Source organism: Pomacea canaliculata, linkage group LG9, assembly GCF_003073045.1.
Source record: "Pomacea canaliculata isolate SZHN2017 linkage group LG9, ASM307304v1, whole genome shotgun sequence".
NCBI classification, from domain to species: Eukaryota; Metazoa; Mollusca; class Gastropoda; order Architaenioglossa; family Ampullariidae; genus Pomacea; species Pomacea canaliculata.
Window position 1 is genome coordinate 1,276,876 of NC_037598.1, and position 20,909 is coordinate 1,297,784.

The 20,909-nt window shown below is 40.9% G+C and overlaps 2 protein-coding genes across 4 annotated transcripts; one reads left to right on the forward strand and one right to left on the reverse strand.

Annotated features, from left to right (window-relative positions):
* The first annotated feature begins 870 nt into the window (after positions 1 to 870).
* LOC112571921 (fucolectin-3-like) lies at positions 871 to 3,615 on the forward strand. 2 transcript variants are annotated; one of them, XM_025251327.1, is made up of 4 exons: positions 871 to 1,260; positions 1,313 to 1,552; positions 1,766 to 1,990; positions 2,677 to 3,615. In XM_025251327.1, exons 1-4 carry the CDS (start codon positions 1,191 to 1,193, stop codon positions 2,916 to 2,918), a joined length of 777 nt encoding a protein of 258 aa, XP_025107112.1. In that variant the 5' UTR covers positions 871 to 1,190; the 3' UTR covers positions 2,919 to 3,615. The 2 variants fall into 2 exon arrangements, with proteins under 2 accessions (XP_025107112.1, XP_025107113.1); XM_025251328.1 differs by having other exon boundaries at positions 1,331 to 1,552.
* Positions 3,616 to 3,998: 383 nt separating this feature from the next.
* LOC112571920 (receptor-type tyrosine-protein phosphatase alpha-like) lies at positions 3,999 to 19,250 on the reverse strand. Of its 2 annotated transcripts, XM_025251325.1 has the most exons (19): positions 19,094 to 19,250; positions 18,565 to 18,664; positions 18,048 to 18,091; positions 16,294 to 16,607; positions 14,942 to 15,029; positions 14,463 to 14,539; positions 13,956 to 13,992; positions 13,527 to 13,624; positions 13,053 to 13,181; positions 12,608 to 12,756; positions 9,072 to 9,207; positions 8,581 to 8,718; positions 8,142 to 8,241; positions 7,512 to 7,585; positions 6,910 to 7,044; positions 6,363 to 6,488; positions 5,889 to 6,037; positions 5,496 to 5,631; positions 3,999 to 5,012 (listed from the first exon to the last, which is right to left on the reverse strand). In XM_025251325.1, exons 1-19 carry the CDS (start codon positions 19,224 to 19,226, stop codon positions 4,935 to 4,937), a joined length of 2,241 nt encoding a protein of 746 aa, XP_025107110.1. In that variant the 5' UTR covers positions 19,227 to 19,250; the 3' UTR covers positions 3,999 to 4,934. The 2 variants fall into 2 exon arrangements, with proteins under 2 accessions (XP_025107110.1, XP_025107111.1); XM_025251326.1 differs by lacking the exons at positions 18,048 to 18,091; positions 18,565 to 18,664; positions 19,094 to 19,250 and adding an exon at positions 17,071 to 17,996.
* Positions 19,251 to 20,909: the final 1,659 nt, after the last annotated feature.

A 20,909-nucleotide genomic window follows, 5' to 3' on the forward strand; every position in this document is an offset into this window, starting at 1 on the left:
ACAATATAAACCAGCACCAGCTTCTCGCTTACACCAGCACCAGCTGGATGGATGTTCATCTGGATGGCCAGAATGACGAGTAAAGTCTAATCCACGTACATGTGCATGCACGGCATCGCTCTGTACAAGATGACATCCTATCTCCAGAGCAGGCTGCTGTCTTACAGATGACCCTGATACGCCATGTCACGCTCAACCTGCTGCTGGCAACCTGTGACATCACGCTCAACCTGCTGCTTGAAAGTACCTGGGGACACTAGGTGAAGTGGGTATTCAATAAACGAAATATGTTCGCAGTGGCTCCAAGTGCATGTGAATATTTGTTTCATGCTAACTTGCGAAAGTTTACAGTCAAACTGGATGGACTGCTTACTTACAGGATTGAAGACAAATATTCGCTTTCTCGAGACAGTTCAAGGTTTACACGCTCGACCCGAAAAAGGAATTTCGATTTCATTGTACATTTTCAATAGCAAAAAAAAAACAACAACAAAAACTAACAGCTTTAATATACCCCCAATTTATTTAAGAGAGTTTGTTTTAATCGCGGTCTCAAGTGCAAGTCGAGGTTTGGTCTGGAAGGTCGACTTTACCGTTTGCGACCAGCGACTTCAGACTTTAATACAAAAGGTGTTTAAAGCGAGTGTAGACTGAACACAATGAACGCCATTTCTCCCACGAATTCTGAGAGTTCTCGCTATTTATATTATTTATTCAAAAGCTTTGACAGACTCCTGCGAAATAAAGAGGATAGGGTGAACAACAGAAGGATCGAACAAAAGAAAGAGAGATAGGACTGATGAAAGAGAGAGAGGGGTGTAATGAAAGAGAGAAAAGCGAAGGAAAGATACGGCCATGAAAGATAGAGAGTAGTGTAGCAAAGAGAGAGAGAAAGGAGTGAATGAAACGGATAAAAAGAGCGAGAGAAGTTGAAGTGGATTATAAACAATATGGCTTCCGTCATTTCGACCATGAGATCAATAGCAAACCTGTTAACAGGTTATTGACAATCTTGAAAGACGTTGATACAAAGGAATGTTTGCTGTAAATATTGCCAGGAAGCAGAGCACTCACTCACTCAATGGTCTGATCTCAAGGTTGTAGTCATGTGAGACGTCACGTGACACTCCTCCATCACTAGAGCAGTCAACACACTGCTGGCATTTGTACCAGGGGAGGAGAGACGAGCGATGATGGGAGCCTCAGGAAGGAAAACATCGCCGAGCATGATCATCTTCTCTCTACTTCCTCTACTAGTGGGTGAGTAACTGCTTTTGTCGCTATTTACTTATTTTTTCCCAAAACATTTCAGAATGTGACTGTGTTTCAGCCTCAAGCAACTTGGCTTTAAAGAAACCAGCTCAGCAGGTCTCGGACTTCTCGACCATAGGTCTGGCTGGCAATGCCGTGGATGGATACAACGATGGTCTCTACAACACAGGCTCGTGTTCTCACACTAATGACATCAAAGATAACTGGTGGAAAGTGGACCTCAAGGGCTACTATACTGTCACCCAAGTGGACATCTTCTCTCGCATTGAAGTCTGCTGCGGTAGGTAGGAAACACGAAACAGAAATAAGTTCTCGCAAAACCCGTTATTTTCAAATCTTGTCTTGTCTCTAAAGCTGACTTGGTGTTCAAATGGCATCTCGTCTGATGACAGTATGAGGCAATAAAGAGGTTAAAGGTCGTTTTCGTTGCTTCATCAACAGGAAGCATTACTGTGCCAAGTGCTGTATATTATTGTTTACACCTGTTTTGCAGCATATCGGTTGCAGCAGTTTGAGGTGCGGGTGTCCGTTAAGAATCCCACAACATTTCCCTCCACTGAAGGCCATCGATGTGCGTTCTACCCAGATATTGTACCCCTGAACGGCACCTCACTGACCTGCGATCGACCAATCACAGGCCGCTTCGTCAGCGTCTTCAAAGCTGCCTATGATCACCTGGAAATCTGCGAGCTCCGCGTCTTTGGAGACAGAAGTCTGGGTATTTCCACATGTTACTCACCTTCTTATCTAGAATAATTTGTTCTCAAAATATCTATTTTTGTCTTTAGCTTCATTGTAATTATTTACATTTCCTTTTGTGGTTGTGTTGTTTTCAGGCTCTGTTCTCTTACTCCCATCTCAGGAATTAGGAGAGTATTTTGTGCGGTTACCTACTAGTATAAAATTCGTAATGAATAAATTAATTGAAAGATATTTAGAAACTGAGAATACACAGAAACTATGATGATAAATTAGATAATGAACATTAAAATTATTGTAAAAGTCACAGAGATTAGCTGATAATCAGTATCGTCTTTCCCCTAAAAAATAAGACCGGGACTTTTTTCTCCAAAAGAGGAGTTAGGACATAATTTTATGAGATTTTGTTTACGTGTGCAAAAGTAAACATTTATTTAAGTACAAAAATCTTTATTTCATCTAATACAGTCATGTCTCTTCTTTTGAAACATCGTCATAAATAAAGTTGCTCATTTATGATAGTACTACTTTGTAATTCAATTCGTTCGTCCTGTGTTTCAACGGACAAACAAAATCCGTCCATCTTAAACAGGGTTTATATCACAAGCATCCTGAAAAAAAAAAGTATTCTAGGGCTTTCTTTCTGGGAAACACGGTAGGAGGAGGATAGTCCAGCAACTGTATCCGACACTCGTTGTGTTTCAGGTGTCTATGAGAAACTGTCAGAAAATTCCATCATCAACGGTCCTGTTCGACGAAGCCTGCAGTCAGCCTCTCTTCTCAGCTGCGGAATGGAATGCGAGTCTGACCTGGACTGCGTGGCTTTCAATGTTCTAGACACATCTTCCCGACCTTTGACCTGCGAGTTGATTGGCCTGCAGGACTTCACGGACCCCACACAAAGCACGCGGACTGGCTGGACGGCCTTCCAGCGCCTGACCTCTTAGCCCAGCTTCAATTAATTAGCTCCGTGGTTTAGCTTTAGCCATCGTCATTTGGTGACGAAGTGAACTTGAATGCTTTGGATGCTGTGATAACAAATATAACACCTGCTGCTTTAGCGAAAGTCTTGTCTACTTACAGCTCTTGGTGATACAGAGAAATCTTAGAAGAAAAGAAGTCTTAACCATGGATGTGTATATAGGTGGACTGCTGTCTGTCGGAGAACCTAAGCAATGAATGTGATTAAACCGGAAGCTTTGTAGTCTCGTGCCTCCTTTTAGTAGTTAATCCGAAATGTGAATAAACCGGAAGCTATCTAGTCTCGTGCCTCGTTTTAGTAGTCTACTACTGGAAAAAGTCTACTGCCAGCTGTCCAGTAATACAAGTTCGTGGACTTAGCCTGTCACGTTAAACGGTTTGCCTATAATCTGTCTGAGTACTATTTTCGCCAGTTCATTTGTTGTTTTGTTTTGTCGTTGTCGCTTACAGCTTTACTGTCGTGAATACTAGATTAAAACACCAACCAAAAAATTTCAATAATCTGATGTATTAGATAGTCAAGAAGCAAAATGCTTAACTTATCTTACATGAAAACACACTACAGTAAATCCCTCTCCACGGCAAAATCTTTGATCGGCGATCTACCCGACTACCCGCTGTCTCCTATTATTACACGATGAATTCCTGTCTCCAGATAATTTCGAAAACAGCTTTAGTGCTTAATCAGCTGTCATCAAGAGGGTGTTGAGTAATGCAGTGGCCGTTGGTGCGCTAAATGCTGGCTGGCACACCCGGGTCTCAGTCAATATTGTCTCTGCCTGAGTTCATTTTGCTCTGTTCCACAAACACAACAAAAAGAGTCTGGCAGTTGAGCATGAACACGGTAACAAGTTCGATCAGCACAGTTCCTTCAGGCGAAAAGTACTTTATTTTGTTGGGTCAATGGTTGATGACCATGTCTATAAGGCAAGTGGCTGACAACATGGCAAGAGGGAACGAACGCTTAGCAACGCCATCAACACTGAGTTCAGGCGAGGTTACATCAGTGTTAGTAATATCTGAGCACACTTCACACTTCACATCCGTGCAACTCAAACTGATTTATTCATCTCTGATGTGGATTTTATGATTAAGAAAAACAATAGAAAATTAAAAGCCTATTTTGGAAAAAAAATACTGTATTTCATGGACTGCCTCCCCGGCCTCGGTAGCTCTCAAGGAAAAAAACGACTTGGGTGGGTTAGTTGAATATATATATATACAGCTGCTTGGATCACCAGGATAAAATTTAAAGACCAAAATATTTCAAAAACTGCTAAACTGTTTACAAACCCAGCTTCTCGATGCAACAGGTTCATAGCTTAACATTGCATGTCCTAATACTTATTTACATACATAACATAGCCATGCAGAAAATCATCGCCGCTCGTCATTGGCTTACTGAAGTAAGCTCAACAGCGAGTGATTGAGGTCCTGATTGTCATTTAAAACATTGACAGCTCTCAGTAACCTATGACAAATATTATTTTGATGCCTCTTTTATCCTGTCTTCAATCTGTTATTTCTTCAACTTTAGTCTTATACGTCTGTGGGTATTTTTTTCTTTTGAAATGTTTGTGACAGCGAATCAGTCAACACTTGTCTGGTCCCTGCAATTCCCCTCAAACAGTTTTACCTTTAATCAGTTTTGGCCAATAGTTCCCAGAATTACAATCATGCTGTGAAAATCTGCCATCATTATCTTGAAGTTGCTCTGTGTCGCCCTGTCTGAGCCCTGAGGTTTTGTTCTTATCTCCATCTAAATGTTCTCGTTCTCTAAAGGTTTAGAGGTCTCAAACATCTTTGGGGACATGCGATGTAAACCAAATGTTTTTATGCCAAGATCGTTCAGACGGAAATATGTTCATGTTCCTGTGAAGACTACAGAGACTGTCCATAGCCTGTCTTCTTAAAATCAAAATATAGACAAATACACAGATGAAGTCTTCAAAAGACTTGGAAGCTGCAATCGCCGGCAGGTGTCACATGCAGGTGTTGGCGTAGATGGCCTCACCTCTGATGTACTCCTCAACAGCCTCGTACAAGTATCTGTACTGAACCTGTGTAAGAAAGTTACAACGAGGAGTTAGCCATACTATGACAAACATTACCTCCAGGATAAGATGATATAAAAATTCACTTATTGACCAGAAGATAGGACACGAGGAATTTGAAGGGGTGATGGTCGCCTAATAACTATCGATGATACATCCATCCCCATCAATTACCTCCATGTACACAGGCACATACACACACTACATCCTTTCTTGTGTGCTGTCGTTTCCACACCACTTTTCTATCACAGACACGCCCACATTGTCTGAACATGACTCACACACTTCAGACCCACAGTAGATAGAAAGTGGAGGCGTTTCTGGTCCTACATGTACACTGATGTCCAAGATGAATGATGCAGCCATACCACAACAAACAAACAAACATCAGCAGGAGGATGTTGACATGCCCTGACATAATCTGTAGAATTAATGTCAATACAGCCCAGGAATGGAAGCAACGGGGACATAATGACAAGGTAGTGTAACCTGGGTGTCCACGCTCTGGGGTCGCACCACGTGCAGTTTGCGGACCGTTGTGTACACGTCCAGCTCGCGGTCGTACTTCACGCGACTGATGACGTCACACAGGGCGCAGAAGAGTCCGCTCCTGAAGGCTCCATCACTGTGACAGAGGAGACAAAACACTTTAGACACCAGACATCTTTTCTCTCCTGATGACATGTGATTGCACCTTTGAAATCATCAGAAGAAAGATAAAAGTACTCAAAGACTAGGGGTGAGAGCAGCAATCAACGACACTTCAATCTACTGCGTTATATTTCATAAAGGTGAAAATGTCGATTTGTGTTTGTTTCTGATATCTGAAGAAGTAGCTTTCTCACAACAAAACAAGGTGGTTGTGTAATTATTGAGACTTACATGCACTGCACTAGTACAGGGGGAACCACTTGCTCTTCCTCAGAGCCGGCCAGAAGTTCGGCGAGCTTCAGGACGTCTGGTGTCGTGCAGGGTAGGTCATGTGACCAGTTTCCCAGGTGATAGAGGCGAACTTTCTGGGGAGGTTCTTTCTAAAACCGACACAATCCAGACTTCATGGCACCATCTCAGGTCAAAGCTTGCAGTTAAAGTTTATCTAACACTGACTACAAGATAAACAGGTAGACAACAGAACTCTTGGTGCTGACTAAAAGAAAATAAAGATGTGTTTTTAACACCCCTCCCTCAAACAAAAACAAAAAAACAGAAGGTAGATGGGTATTTCATTTACAAAATACACACAGGTTACACTGACGTCATACGTTGTACTTAAAGTTTACAGTAAACAACTGAAAATATTGCATTTAAAGACACAGACAGGGCATACACCTCGTGGTGCAATGTCTACTCGCTGACCTCATAGGTTAGAGTCAGGTCATACACGTGACCCTCTTCCCCAAACTCCGCGTGAGAAACCAGGGAGACCTCAAAAGAGTCAAACAGCCTTTGTTCCTCCATCTGGCGGGGCCAGTAGCAGCCGTTCTGTATTTAAAAACAAAATTTACATGAGACTGGCATATAAAAGAGAGATGGAGTTATTATCCAATTTTATGAATTCTTTTTTAACCTAGGCAAGCGTAAATGGGATAAAAGTATGGAGTGAAGTGTAGCTATGAATAAGCTTTAGACGACCGAAAACAAAATAAAACATATATATATATACAAATACACAAGCACAAAGTTACATAAACACTGATACATACATATAATTATACCCTCAAAAAGACACACACACCTGAACGCACGCACGCGCGCAGCTATGAAGTCCGTTAGAAAGCTTAGATAACAAAAATAAACACTGCTTAAAAGAATTAAAAACTCCAAAAGTAATTAAAAAGAAACGATTACAATTGTTTCGAACGGACTGGACAAGCACTTTGCCACACTCGCTGTAAGAACTGACTTCTGGACTGTCGGCCTCAGGTCCCAGGGAGACGATGGTGGTGATGCCGGCCCCCTGCACCAGTCGCCACACATCCACAACCGTGTCCGGCAGAGGGAGCTGAGTGAGGATCCAACCATTCCAGTCTGCAAACGACTGCAATTTCAAACAGAAAAAATAGTAGTAGCTCACAGTGTCCAGGCCTGTAGGGAAGACATAGCTGACCTGCGCCAACCATCTTAACAAATGTCGCAAATCTTACATGTTGAAGTATAATGTGAAAGTCGTATTCTTGTTGTTATTAGGTAAACAATAAACCTTCGTCTGTCAAGACATGCATTGCAGTGTATCTCTGTCTGTCAGACATGCATTGCAGTGTATCTCTGTCTGTCAGACATGCATTGCAGTGTATCTCTGTCTGTCAGACACATTTTCAAATCCCTTTCTTCCAGCTTGACTGACTTTGACTCTTGACTTGTTCTTCGCCTTCCAGAAACACTGAAGTGTACAATCCTGACTTTTTGCAGACTGGTTATATATACAAAACTTATGAGGAGAGGTATTAAGCCTACATTTAAAGTTCACAGAATATTTTTGTCAACCATACATTTGATAAGACTTACCGACAGGTAAACGGCATTGATATATTGGTTGCGGTCTGCCACCCGACAGGTCAGGTACACAAGGTAGTTTTCATCTGAGACAAACATTCAAGGATTCACAAAAGACTGTAATGTGCTTAGATTGTAGATTGTGAATGTTTGTCCTGATAGCCTCGCTCATGTTTGTCTTTATGTTCTCACTCATGTTTGTCTTTGTCTTGAACTATATCCACAGTCCCTAAAGCTGTCAAGGTGTTGCGTCCTGTTGTCCTCAGACTCGAGTTCTGTTGTGTACTGCGTATCTCTCGTCTCGAGGCGAAGATAAATCTTTCGGAGGACTTTGTTTCTCTTGTATTGTTGGCTTTAACCTTAATACTTAACCCAGTTGTAAATAGCTCACCTGTCTTACTGACCGACCTGACTAGTCCAAATATTTCCTCTTTATTACATGTTTTATTCGTACTTTGTCGAAGTAAATAAAATTATAGTTTTTTTTCTATTTTGGTATTTCTTGACCATTAGGTCAAGATATATTGAAGACTGACTAACCTCAATGTCTTATCTAAATAGTTCTAATGTTCTTGCTTCGTTAACTTTCTACAGCATAGTCAGACAATAAACATGTCGAAAAATATTACTCAATTTTTTTACCTGGCAATACTTCAATGTTTCTATTCTTGTTAATGTTCTCGTCAGACCTTGCCGAAGTGTAGACTGGTTTTCGGTCCAGTTTCTTCATCTGTAACAGCATCTGTAACCGGACAGCAACTATTACAACAGGTCCCCTGGGAGTCAAACAGTTGCAGTCAACTGATGATGATGATAGGATTGATGCTTGTCAAACCCATCGTTAATAATCTGATTTGATTTTTAGAAAAAGTCCCACACAACAATTGTAACTAACACATTATGGTTAAATTAATTGTCTGACGATGAGCTGCCAGGTCAGGTATTCTCATGAGTCTGGTGACGGCAACAGGCGACACTTCAGTGTTCACTTGCTTGTCAGGTCTACACACATGACTCGAGTGATCAGCGTTCACTCACCTGTAGGTTCGACACACGTCACGTGACCTCACTGCTCACTTACCTGTAACTCGGCGTCCACTTGTTCGTACAACGATTCACTCAGGAATGGTAAGACAATGTTAGAGCCGTCTAGAAGGACTCTGCTGCTGTACCCGGAGTACGCCTCTAGAACCGCCTTGTACACGAACTGGTACTGATCCTGCCGCCAAGACACAAATGGCATCGACATCACGGTGACATCACATAATGGGTCTTTCACACACACGCACACACGCACGGGTACCTATGTGACACCTGGGTAGGGTGAACGACTTGTTAGTTGCAGAACAATGTTAATGTGGTTTTGGAACTGAGTGTACGACACCCTTCTACTCTGGCTTATTGACAGGTAAACATACAGTTGCATACAGGTAAACCGTGAAGCAACCAGGACCCGTGTGTACACACCTGTGCACCTTAGTTACGAGGAGCTATAGAGGCTATCAGCCTCATTCACCTGCCAGCTGTGTACCTTAACTAGAAACAAGGAGAAAGGTGATGGGGTATACCTACCTTAGCTTGCACCATGTTACACCGATCTTTTCTCAGCTCCACGACGACCTGAGGTACATTGATCTCCCCTTCCTCCAGCGCCTGGTCCATGAGGATGTCGAGAGCGATGAAGGTCCCGGTCCTACCTACTCCGGCACTTGAAACACACACACACACAGGCACACACACACACACACGCACACACACGCACGCACACACGCACGCACGCACGCACGCACGCACGCACGCACGCACGCAAAATTAATTTTCTTCTTCTACTCGTTAAAATCTAGAGATTCTCGCTAGGTGCACTTGCCAGATAATTTGATCGTCGGACACAAGACTACTTATCTAAAAGTCAGAATCATCTTTGACGTCAGTTTAAGGCCAGACACCGGTCGAAAAAAAAAGTTTTTTGTTTCACGGGATAGCGCGGATTTTTTTTTACCAGCTGTTTAGCCTTTGAATGAAGTTTAAAAAAATTGTTTTACTGCACTCGTCGCGCGATCGGTTGCCATGGAAACAATCCAAAATGGCGCCCAAACAAACATTTTAAAAAGCTTATAACTTTGCCAATTTTGTGAGTAGACTCAAAATTCTGTTTGAAATAGTTACCTAAAAGTAAGATCTACAAACGTAGGAGGGGGATTTTGCAAAATCGGCTTAGTTTTTTTTTTATGAATTTTTTTGTAAAACACTGTGTTAAATTTTAAGAAATTTTGATTTAAAACGGTATAACTACCAAAATACTAAATATTTTGTAAAAAGCTCTCCTACAAATGTTTAAATTTGTATGAAGAAAAGCTCAACCAAATTGCAGATCTATATCTCTTGTCAAAAAGAAGGAGTTAGCTTTTGAAGTAAACAGTCTCTAACCAAAACAAGAAGCTGAGAAAACGAGGAAAGAAAAACTGAAAGCTTAGTAACTTCTAAACTACTCAATATTTTTTTAAAAGCTCTCATAGAATTGTTTAAATATGAATAAAGAAAACTTCAACCTAATTTTAGGCCTGTATCACATGCCAATATAAAGTTATAAGCTTTTGAACTAAACAAGCTTACTAAAACAAGAAACTGAAAAGGCGAAGGAAAACAAAGTGAAAGCTTAGTAACTACTAAACCACTAAATATTTTTTAAAAAGCTCTCACTGAAATGTTTACATATGTATGTAGAAAACTTCATTCAAATTTTAGGCCTGTATCACATGTCAATATAAAGTTATAGGGATTTTAAGTAAACTAACTGTAACAAAAACAATGAATGGAAAAAGCGCGAGCAGAAATATCAAGCTTAGTAACTTTGTTTTCTCTAAGCCTTTCATGTAATTTACCTGCTGAATGAAAAATATAACCATCTTTCAATGTGTTACTACATATAACTTTAACATTACTAATAAAATTAATTATTTTATTCACTTTTAGAAAAGTCAACATGGTTGTGTTGTGTACCCAACTGCTGACCAGGCTTCAGAGAAGTACACAGTAATAAAAACAATGGTGTTTGCAAACATTGAGCTACACAGTTATAGGTTTAGTTAGTTATATAGAAGTTCAGTGTCCACTAGCTTCATGGTTTTTGCCATCTTTGGTCTTTTGTTATCTAACATTTAGTGATGATGTCGCATATTGCTTCCAATTTTTGCGAGCATCTACTGAAGTAGCAGCATTAGTAGGAAACACTCTCATCTTTCTTAGCCTTCAGTTGCAGGGTGATGGGATGAACATCAATTAAAGAAATTATTTCAAAAGCTTATAGGGGAGTATAACCAATTCTTGCAGCCCTATGCTCCACTGGGGGCGAATAGGAATAAGAATAACCTATTCATGAAATCTAGAGATACATCACTGACTGCACCAGAATTTAAGCAGCTGCTCATGTTCTGTTCCTCTGTATGCTAGGATTATTTTATGAATTACCTCTGTAGTCACATGGATTAAAGATGGTTGATTTTTGTAGCCAGGGGGTATCTTATTTTCTGTCAAAGATTTCTGGGAAAAGCACCAGCTGTCTGCATGGCCTTTTAGGGGGCTGACAATGATGTGTTCTCTAGACACTGAATGGCTTCAAACTTGACTAGATAGCAGTTTTCATTGTTTGTTAGGAATGCTATACATAATTGTCTTCACATTCTGTTACATTTGGTTGGAGTAAGACCATCCAACCCCCACCCAACCTTTGTTTTCTGTGCAAATGATGTAAGCTCTGTTTCCCTACATTCCTGACAAAGTACATAAATAACTAGCATTGCAAGTTGACTCAAATGTGTAAATGTTCGCATCTAGTTGTGATTACTACCGAGGTTTGCAGCAGAAATGAAAACTTCGCTTTATTTTCAGCTCGCTTACCACATGACTGATGGTGTTTTCGACAGTCGAATTCGGTTCACTAAGTTACTTTTTTTAGCTGCTACGACGGTCTAAGAATGTCCACGTGGTTTTTATTTTTTTGCACGTGGTATTGTGAGAAGAAATGAGCGTCTGACAGGCACAATGAACATGTAATATTAACGTTAATGTCTTAGAAAAGAAAATATCCCAGAACAAGCTTTGACTTGCTGTCGCCATTGTTTACACATCCGGAGGCCATGACAGTTGCCTTGTGGGATACCCGAGCACAGCCGAAGCGTGTTCGTGTGCCCTATGACCCCGTCTAGGTCGGCATTAGTGAATTCTGATTGGCTATATGCAAAGTATGTTACGCATGCGTCCATATAAGGAAGTTTCCGACCCTTTGTGTCGTCTAGAAAAGAGCTTGTATCATAGCTTGGGGCCTTCTAAGGGTTTTGACTCAGCCTTTGTTTGAAAATTCATGTCCTGACCTTTCGACCGATATACGATGTGACACAGTTGCCCACGTGGCGAGGTGTGTTGCTATGTCTCAAACATTCTCTATTCTCGCTAATTCTGCGCTCGGGAAAAGTAAATAGGATAGAAGTAGATGTTTTCATTGACAAAATAGACATATTTCTAGATTATTCTATGAAAAACCACTTGGCGAGTGAATAGAAACAAAATATGAACTTTGACAGTATGAAGTAATCTGAAAATGGCCAAAATGTAAAATTTTTGACAATTTTTCGACCGGTGTCTGGCCTTAAACCGTTTAATATTCATAAACAAGTTTAGATTAACTTTTTTCTGACAAAGAAGACTGACAGCTGTAATGGTGTAGACTATTTCTTTACTTGTTTACATCTTAAGATAATGTCAATTTATCGCCAATTTATCAAATCAGAGACAGCGGTGGTGGTTAGTCTCTGTTTCTGTTTTCAGTTGTCTAGGCTGTAGCATTCTTCGATCTCTCTATCTACTGGAAAAACTTCAAAGGGTTCAGAATAATGCTGCTTGTGTTGTCATCGAATGAGAAAAGCGAACATGCTATCATCTCCCTCCTCCTCCTCCCCCTCCTCCTCCAGCTTCACTGGCTGTGACTTCGCATTGATTACAAGATCCCTGGTTGATTGCACGATCACTGGTTGATAACAAAATCACTGGTTGATTACACGATCACTGGTTGATTACATGATCACTAGTTGATTACCAGATGGTCAACGTACCTGCAGTGCACCAGCAAGGGGCTGCCGTGTTCGTTCATCACGTGATAGTCAATCCTCACTCGCCTCCAGAAGTCCACCAAGTCCGTCACCTTAGGGGTGGAGTGGTCTGCCCACGTGACATAGTGGTACTGAACCACCCGACGTTTCTCCTTCCAAGTCATATGAAAGGTCAATGAGAATTAGTGTTCATACCTGGTCAAGGTGTGAGTGAGGTCAGAGGTTGGTAAGGTCGATAGCATCAAGTTGGGTTATTGTGTTCCTAATGCAGGATGTTAAGCTCGTGTAATGAACAATTAATAAACAAAAGGGAATACCTGATGAGGCATCAAACTAGTGTGTGTCTATGATCTCAGTGGAAGCATCCTGCCGCCTTATTTTTCTGGTATATAGAGAAAAGACTAACATTTGCTAATTTATTTCTCTGGTATGTAGAGAAGAGACTCACACCCTGTTGGTTTATTTCAAATGTCCTGATCTCGTAGTCAGCTCTGTCGACTACCTCCAGACCCATGATGATGAAAGCTCCGTGCTCCATCCCAGCACCCGCCGGGGGCCAGTACTCGTCACACTTATCCTGAGGCAGACCATCACATTCCATTTGGTCACATGATCTTTTACTCTCGATTTCATTTCTTATCCTGAGGTTCAGTGATTGGTGCGTGACCGAGCTTGCAGTGACATGTCCTGACATTCTACTACATGACATGTTTGGTGAATTCATGAGCACATTTCACTTTCAATTGATCACGTGATTGATGCTGAAAATTGCATCACCTCATTTAATGTTTTTTTACTTTAAATAGTGAGCCACGTTAAAGGAACAATGCATGACATTAGACATAAAATAAAACGCAAGGCGGCACAAAAAGATGAGAAAACAGAGGAAAAGACGAAAAGCTAGAGGTCGCCACACACTCACTCTCTTGCCCTCCTCACAGTTGGTGAGCATGACGATGTGAGTTATCCGCTCCTGCCACACCATTCTCCAAAAATCAGTTGTAGTGTTTTCCTTTGGTCCTGAAATTTCGTAATGTTTTTGGTTTGGCCAGTAAGTGTGAAATTACATTTCATTGGTCAAACTTATTTACAATACTCAATACTCATTTACGCCATTGGCTTGTTTGCATTAAACTGACATTTTATTCCTGCTTGTGAGGTTTGCAAGTTTAATTTTATTTGAATTACGCCTCTTCATTCAAAGATTTAGTAAACTCTCTCGCTTCCTTCTTTCTGTCAGTTCTCACCACTCCACTCGCCTACCTCACCCACTCACAATCACCGTTGTATAAATGTGTAAATTCAGCAACTTTGACGGCATTGTAAGTGTTTCGAATGTACAGAAACTTACCCTGTGCTGCGATGTACTTTTTTTCTTGCTTGTAACCCTAGTTACACAGGATACAGTGATATTGTTAACATTTCCTGCAGTTTTAGTAATACATAAGGTTTTTAATTCACTTACACTGATATGAAATTCATTTTTTTTAAAGAAAACTTCATGAAGCTTACCAGACAAGTAAGATAATATGAATCAATAATCCACAGACTTTTTATAGAGAAAATACAAGTTTACTAGCAAAACATTTTCGAGGGAGAGGGGAGGTAATTGGTGTTTTACTCCGAACCTTCAACTATATCAAGGGAGAGCATCCAGAAGAGTGATGGAGTGAGCGAGCGAGTGAGATAAAATGTGTTTGTAGCAGTTTTTACATGATGAGCCACACTACTGTGAACTTGACATACTTGTAGTTATAGTTTGTTACAAGTAAATTTTCTATAAATCCTTAGAGGGACATGCCGCATGTGTACACAGGTAGCTTTGTGCTATGAACAGTGAGCGCGCTCACAGCAGTACCCTGATGTAGTTGGCGTTGATGTAGTCGTTACTGTTGCAGTCCCCGAACTCTCGGAGAACAACTCTCGTTTCTTCATCTGCAACAAGGCTAGAGGTCACGATTCTGCTCATAGAAAAGTTCTTTCGATAACAACGGAGAAAAATGAGAATGCTGGTAAAATACGTGAGTTAGAAACACCAGAAGTGACACGTTTGTCAACAAATACAAGTCTTCCAGCGTTGTTCTAAACATCTAATGACATCAAAAATTTAAATAAAAAATAGCGTTCTCACGTTTTGATAAGTCTCGAATATCGACATTCTAACACATCGCAAGATATATCACTATTATATAAACATTTATGTCAGATTCCCAGACAGCAACAGATGTACAACCCGAAGGATAGATAAGGGTAGATACTTCAGGAAGCGTCTGACAAGTCACGTGTTTCTCAAAGATGAATTATGCTACCTGTGATATTGAAAGGAAGCCAACTTACACGGCAGAATGCTTTTGAATCTGTTCTTGTTGAGGTTTTCCATGGACAAGCCGCTATTGTGAGGTTTTTCCAAGCCGAGAGGAATATTCTGGAACGAAAGATTTTCGATACAAAGACAAAGTCAACGGAGTTTGGCAGTTCAACTCTTTTCTTTACCGATAACTGGTTGTATTGGTTGTCTTGGTTACATGTTGCCAGCAGTTTCTTTTTATTCCAAAATTCTTTAACTACTAATACAATGATAATTCTTTATTACGAGAGGTAAATTAACCAAGACATTTTTTTATTTATCCCTCGCTCTGTACGAGGTAAGAATAAACTACGTAATGAACTAAATACTAAAAAATAATTATTAATAAACATAACATAAAATCAAAAGAGAGTGGATGGTAAGTATGTGCAATATTTAAAGGGTTCCTGTCTGGAACATAGCTGGTGAACAAATGCTATGATTTGTGAACAGTTCCTCACATACTTTCTTTGTTTCAACAAACGAGCGCCGCTCAAAACAAACCCGCAAAAAACAAACAACAAATTTAAAAATAAAATCGTCTTTGGTTAATTGAGGAGGTTAATTTTCAACGTGCTCGTCACAACAGTTTTCCTTATTCGAGAAACTTTAGCGATAGGTATCCTGTCAGAAACTAAGCCTAAACTTTAGGATAGGTATCCTGTCAGAAACTAAGCCTAATTTTTGTTTTTGTATGTTTTGTTTGTTTTTTAGAAAAAGGTTTTTGTCGGAAGTTTTTAGAACGGTGTTCATTGCATGGGGATCGTTGTAACATGTTCCCCTTAGTTCACAAAAGGAATTGACTAGCCTTACTACAGAGCAGGCCTGGCATTGTACAGTGAACTGTTCACTGAGGGACGCACTGGGGTCAGTGTACAGGGAAGTTGCAGTCACCACGATGACATTTGACACTCCATACTTCTCAAATCTTTCCTGGAGCCACTCAAATTTAGGCCCAGCGAAAGTGTAGACAAAGTGTAGACAAGATTATGAAGAAGTCCGAAAGTATGAAAACATTAGTTCGACATTACCGCGACTGGAGAGACACGAGTGATGATAACATATTATAACAGACGGGATGGTCAGAGATGTATAATGATTGTTTAAAGTATGTGTGCCTGTGTGGGGAAATCTTGCTTTTGTCTGCCATTTGTGTTTTCTTTGTGCATATTAACATCAAAATGCCTTCTTTGACTTTTCTACCACTGATACAGCTGCTTCAACCATCATATGAAGACCGATGTTTATTATGCTTCCACTCTACATCACATTCTGAGCATGTTATGAAAAGAACAACAGTTGTCTGTTGGGCAAACAGTCGTCAAGCAGAAGCTGTACTCACCTCAAATTCTGCTTCCAGACTGTCTTTGGCGTTTAGCATGGACAAGAGTGACCGCTGCACTGGGTCCCACAGGTCCAGGCTGCACATGTTGGCATACTCCATTCTTCCCTCCATCTCGTCTGCCTCCCTTGGTGCGCACGCTTCCTCCGGCCTGCCGCTGCTGTTGCTGCTGATGCGCAGCAAGGTCCTGGCTCGTGAGGAGATGCGGAGGGAAGCCACGTCCTGTCCCCTGCACGTGCACAGTGTGTTCGTCCGCAGCGTTCCGCTCTGCCGGACATGAGGCTTCACCGTGGCTGTGGGTCGGAACCCCAGACCTGCGACCCCACAAGTCCGCGCAGACATTACAGCTTGAAGGTTAGCGACTGGCTTTGATTGTTTACAAATTCTGCATCTCTATTCCATTTCTGAGAAGTGAGACACTGAGCGTTGCAATTCTTAACACACATTTAGAAATAGGTAAAGGCCTCATTTTTTCCCGAGGTCACAAACGGCTTGTTGTCATGACAACACCTCGGCCATTAGCATGCGCTTGCAGAGGCTGTCATCTTAAGGGACATCCGACATTAATTATCAATTTACGATGAGCATCCTCTCCCCCACCCCTCAAAAAGTAATAATAACAATAACTAACAATAGCAAATTTATGGCAGTGCTTTGTTCCGCCATTACCTTTTAACAGAATTCTCTGTTTGAGGGGTAAGTCTTTAAAAGAGATGATGATGATGATGAGGAGGAGGAGGAGGAGGAGGAGAAGGAGGAGGAGGAAATCGTCCTTACCATCAGATTCCTCCGACTTGAAACAGAATGAACCCATTATCTTTTGGATGCAGTACAAAATGCAAATGTTTCACTGTTGTATCGGCACCGCGAGCTGCATCATAAACTCGGTGATGCCTGGCTGTTCAAACTCCAGCCCGACAAGTACAAGGGTCGTGATCTCAATCATGCGAAACCTTCTTATTCCTTGTGAAAGTCGCGGCGTGAAAATGGTTCTACACACGCGGGGCCTGAACTTCCGGTTGCTGTGCCAACAAAGACATGACCGTGTCAACCCGCTTATCTCAGGTTCCTGAAGTCTTCACTAGAACAGCGCCAGTGCAGGAAGATTAACAAGTGCAGCTGAGTCCAACACTTCGTCGCATTTTATCCCTCGGGACGCAGGAAGTATTTGTGATGCACAAGACTTCCTCTGAAAGGTCAGTTTGATATACAAGCAGAAAGTGAAATCACTTTCTTAGTTAACACAATTGGTGATTATGTTGTTTTTTATTTCCGCGTTATGCAGCTTCAAAACCTTGCTCAATGTGTAAAAAATGGAGTATACGTTTCAGTTTTCAACAGACGGGAGAAAAAGACTCAAAAGTCAGGATTTCTGTGAGGCGCACTCTTTTGCAAAATACAAATCTTCAGGAAGTCTCCCCTCCGTGTGTCTGTCTCTCCATGTGTGTGTGTGAATTGTATGTGGGAAGAATCTATGCTGCACTTATCAGACTTTTGTATTTATCGCACATAAACTATTTGCGAGGTTTCAAAGCGAGTAGTCTCCAAGTCAGGTCATGTGACCGATGTCACCTCTGTCAGAGACCCCGTGTGTCAAGAAACATTGGATAGAGCTCCTTGAAGCAAATGTTGACGATTAATTTCATTTACTTCTTGGGTTCACTTGTTTAATAAACTGAGCCTTGAGAAGAAAGAAGAACACGTTGGTTCTCGAAAGCTACCTGCAGGTATTCAGGACACATGACATCACTTACCTGAGTGTCGGCCAGGATCCATGGTCAAGAGTAATGCTCTCCTCCTGTAAGATATGATGTTTTGAGGGTTCAATGACTGCTTTGGGGGGATGTTGGAAGATAATGCTTCAATTATTACAAATTAACTAAAAATAACTAACGACTAACGTACGAAATTAGTACTGTAGCAGATCATCATGAAAACCGAATAATATTTATCAGAAAACATGAAGTGCCCTAGACATGCTCTTTGACACAAGCAATGCACTCTGATAAGTTGCCAAATGTTTGAGTTCTATAAATAGTTTTTTTCTTCACAACTTCGTTTTCTTAAACCATTAAAATTGTATATCCTTTCATCTAAACACTATCTTTCATCCATAAACTATGTATAGCCTTTGATTTCAAAACATGATCCATTTTTCACACATAATGTTGCTATGGATGTGGATAAGAAGATGGGCGTTTTACGAAATATGTATGTAACACGGGCATGAGGTTATCGATATGTATGGAAGACTTGGCCTTTATCATCGACCTCAGGTATGCTACGATGACACAGGTCCCGAGGGCGACCACGGCGATGATGGACAGCGCACTAGCCACTGCAGCCTGATGGTGTCCCCCTGAAGTTGTGGCTATCAAACAATAATGACAAACAGATTACAATTAAGAAAAATCACTTCCTTCTCGTCCTCTGTCCACCAGTCAACGTGAGAAAGACGTGAGTACGTCGAACGTTAATGGTATCACATGACATCTATACATTGTAAACATGGCCTATACAATGTGTCTGACACAGTATACACAAGGCACCTCACATGACATATACATTGTGTACATCATTGCATCTACATACCACAACACTTGGTATGTGCATGACACAGCACGTGATCAACTCATTAAGTACATGACAGTACACACATTGATACACACTTTGTACAACATGAGACATACATGGTGCATGGCACAAACATTTTGTATCACATAGTTGTACACGGGTCTACTTATGTCTCTCCCCACACCGAATGTAGAGTTTAACGGTGACATCAATATCATCAATTTACCATTTGATTCTTGACAGGTAGACAAGGAGGTGTACATCAACAGAAGATGAGCTGACGACCAGCGGCCCGACCTTGTCATGTTGAAGCCCCGAGGATGAGAGGAGAAGTGGATGCAACAAGGCAACAATTTCATCTCTCACGTCTCAACCTCCATACAGGAAACTAAACTTCACCACACAAATGGAATCGACTTTCACACGGGAAATACCAGGGACCAAGGCAGCGGAAATGAAAAGGAATGCTTTTTACTCATTACTCGTTACTTTCGTCCATCATTTGTTTTTCTTTTCTTTGTCTCTGTGTATGTGTTCGTTTCGGTTTTTTGACAGTTGGCTATCTCGTGATTTTTCTTTTTTCTTTGCCCGTGTGTGCATGCGAGCGTCCTACTCAAGCAGGATGCAGGGAACACTCTGGTAATTTGTGTTTTTCGGAAATAAATTCTTGTACACGTGACGACTGGAGTTATGGCGGTAGCGGCCTCGAGAGGTTTAGTCACCAAAGTCTGTAGAATGTGTGCGCCGTCTTTATGCTGTTGTACAGCTTTTTATTCATTCTAAGTTATACAGACATTCTCATCGAGAAACATCATCAAGAAAAAAAAGAAGAAGGAAGAGAGGAAAGGATAAAAAGAAAGGAAAGATTCTTTTTACCCTTTTCCCCTCTTCTTTCTGTAACTCTTTCCTCCCTCAGGTTATGCCTTTTCCATAGTTTGTTCTGAGTTGACTTACCACTAATCCTCAGTCTGCAAAATCAGACTTTGATGTTTTGTACATCCCGGTACGTGCTTAATTCGGAGGGGGGTCTTCTATGTGACAAGTGACTGTGTCTTTGATGTTCACCGTATCTTCATTTTCCAGATTTTACTCGAGCCATTGCGAGGATAGTCACATAAACACAATATCACATATACATAATCACATATACACAATGTAACACATACACAGTCACATGTACACAAAATATACATGGTCACATATATACAGTCACATATACACAATGTCATCTAGCCACATATATGACGTCATAATGACTGGGAACGTTTGCAACTTTTGAGATGACAGCTAGCAGTAGAGGTGGAGAGACTCCAGGTAGATGAAGACTCACCTGTCACTATAGACAACGTACAGCTCCACATCAAAAGCATCCCAATCAAACACAATGTCAAAGACTGGCTGATATTTTCCATCCTCATCATTTGGTGGCAAAGTAATATGACGATGAGACGTTCGTAGATGGCACTGTATGGCGAGCAACGTCCGCTAACTCCTGGCCCCGAAGTCTAGGAACTGGCGAGTTATCTGCCGGACCTTTACGCGTATATTTAAGGTGTCAGAACTTTAAACACAATATAATTGTTAAAATAAACAGTGATGATGCCTTAATTTCAATTGCAAACACTTGGCTACTTTTTTAAAGTCTGGGGTTTTGAATAGATTTTGTTTTGCGTAAGTGCAGTGTAATATGATGCCAGACCTAGAGAAATGCAAAACAGCGCATAAATATGTAGAGAAGAACACAAACTATTACAGTATTAGACGATTCATATGAAAATCATTATTAACCTACAGGAACCCATGTTTGTGGGTTGACGGAGAGTGACTAACATTAAGTAGGTAAAGTCCGATATGAACTGACTGTAACTGCTTGGCATACTAGAGAGAGAGTGTGTGAGAGAGAGACAGAGAGAGAAAATTCTTTATGAAGGAGAGGTAAAGCTAGCAAAACACGCTTTTTTCTATTTACCTTTCTCCCATTACGGGTAAGAATAGGCTGAGTAATTAACAAAGTACTAAACAAATAACTAGTAATAAACATA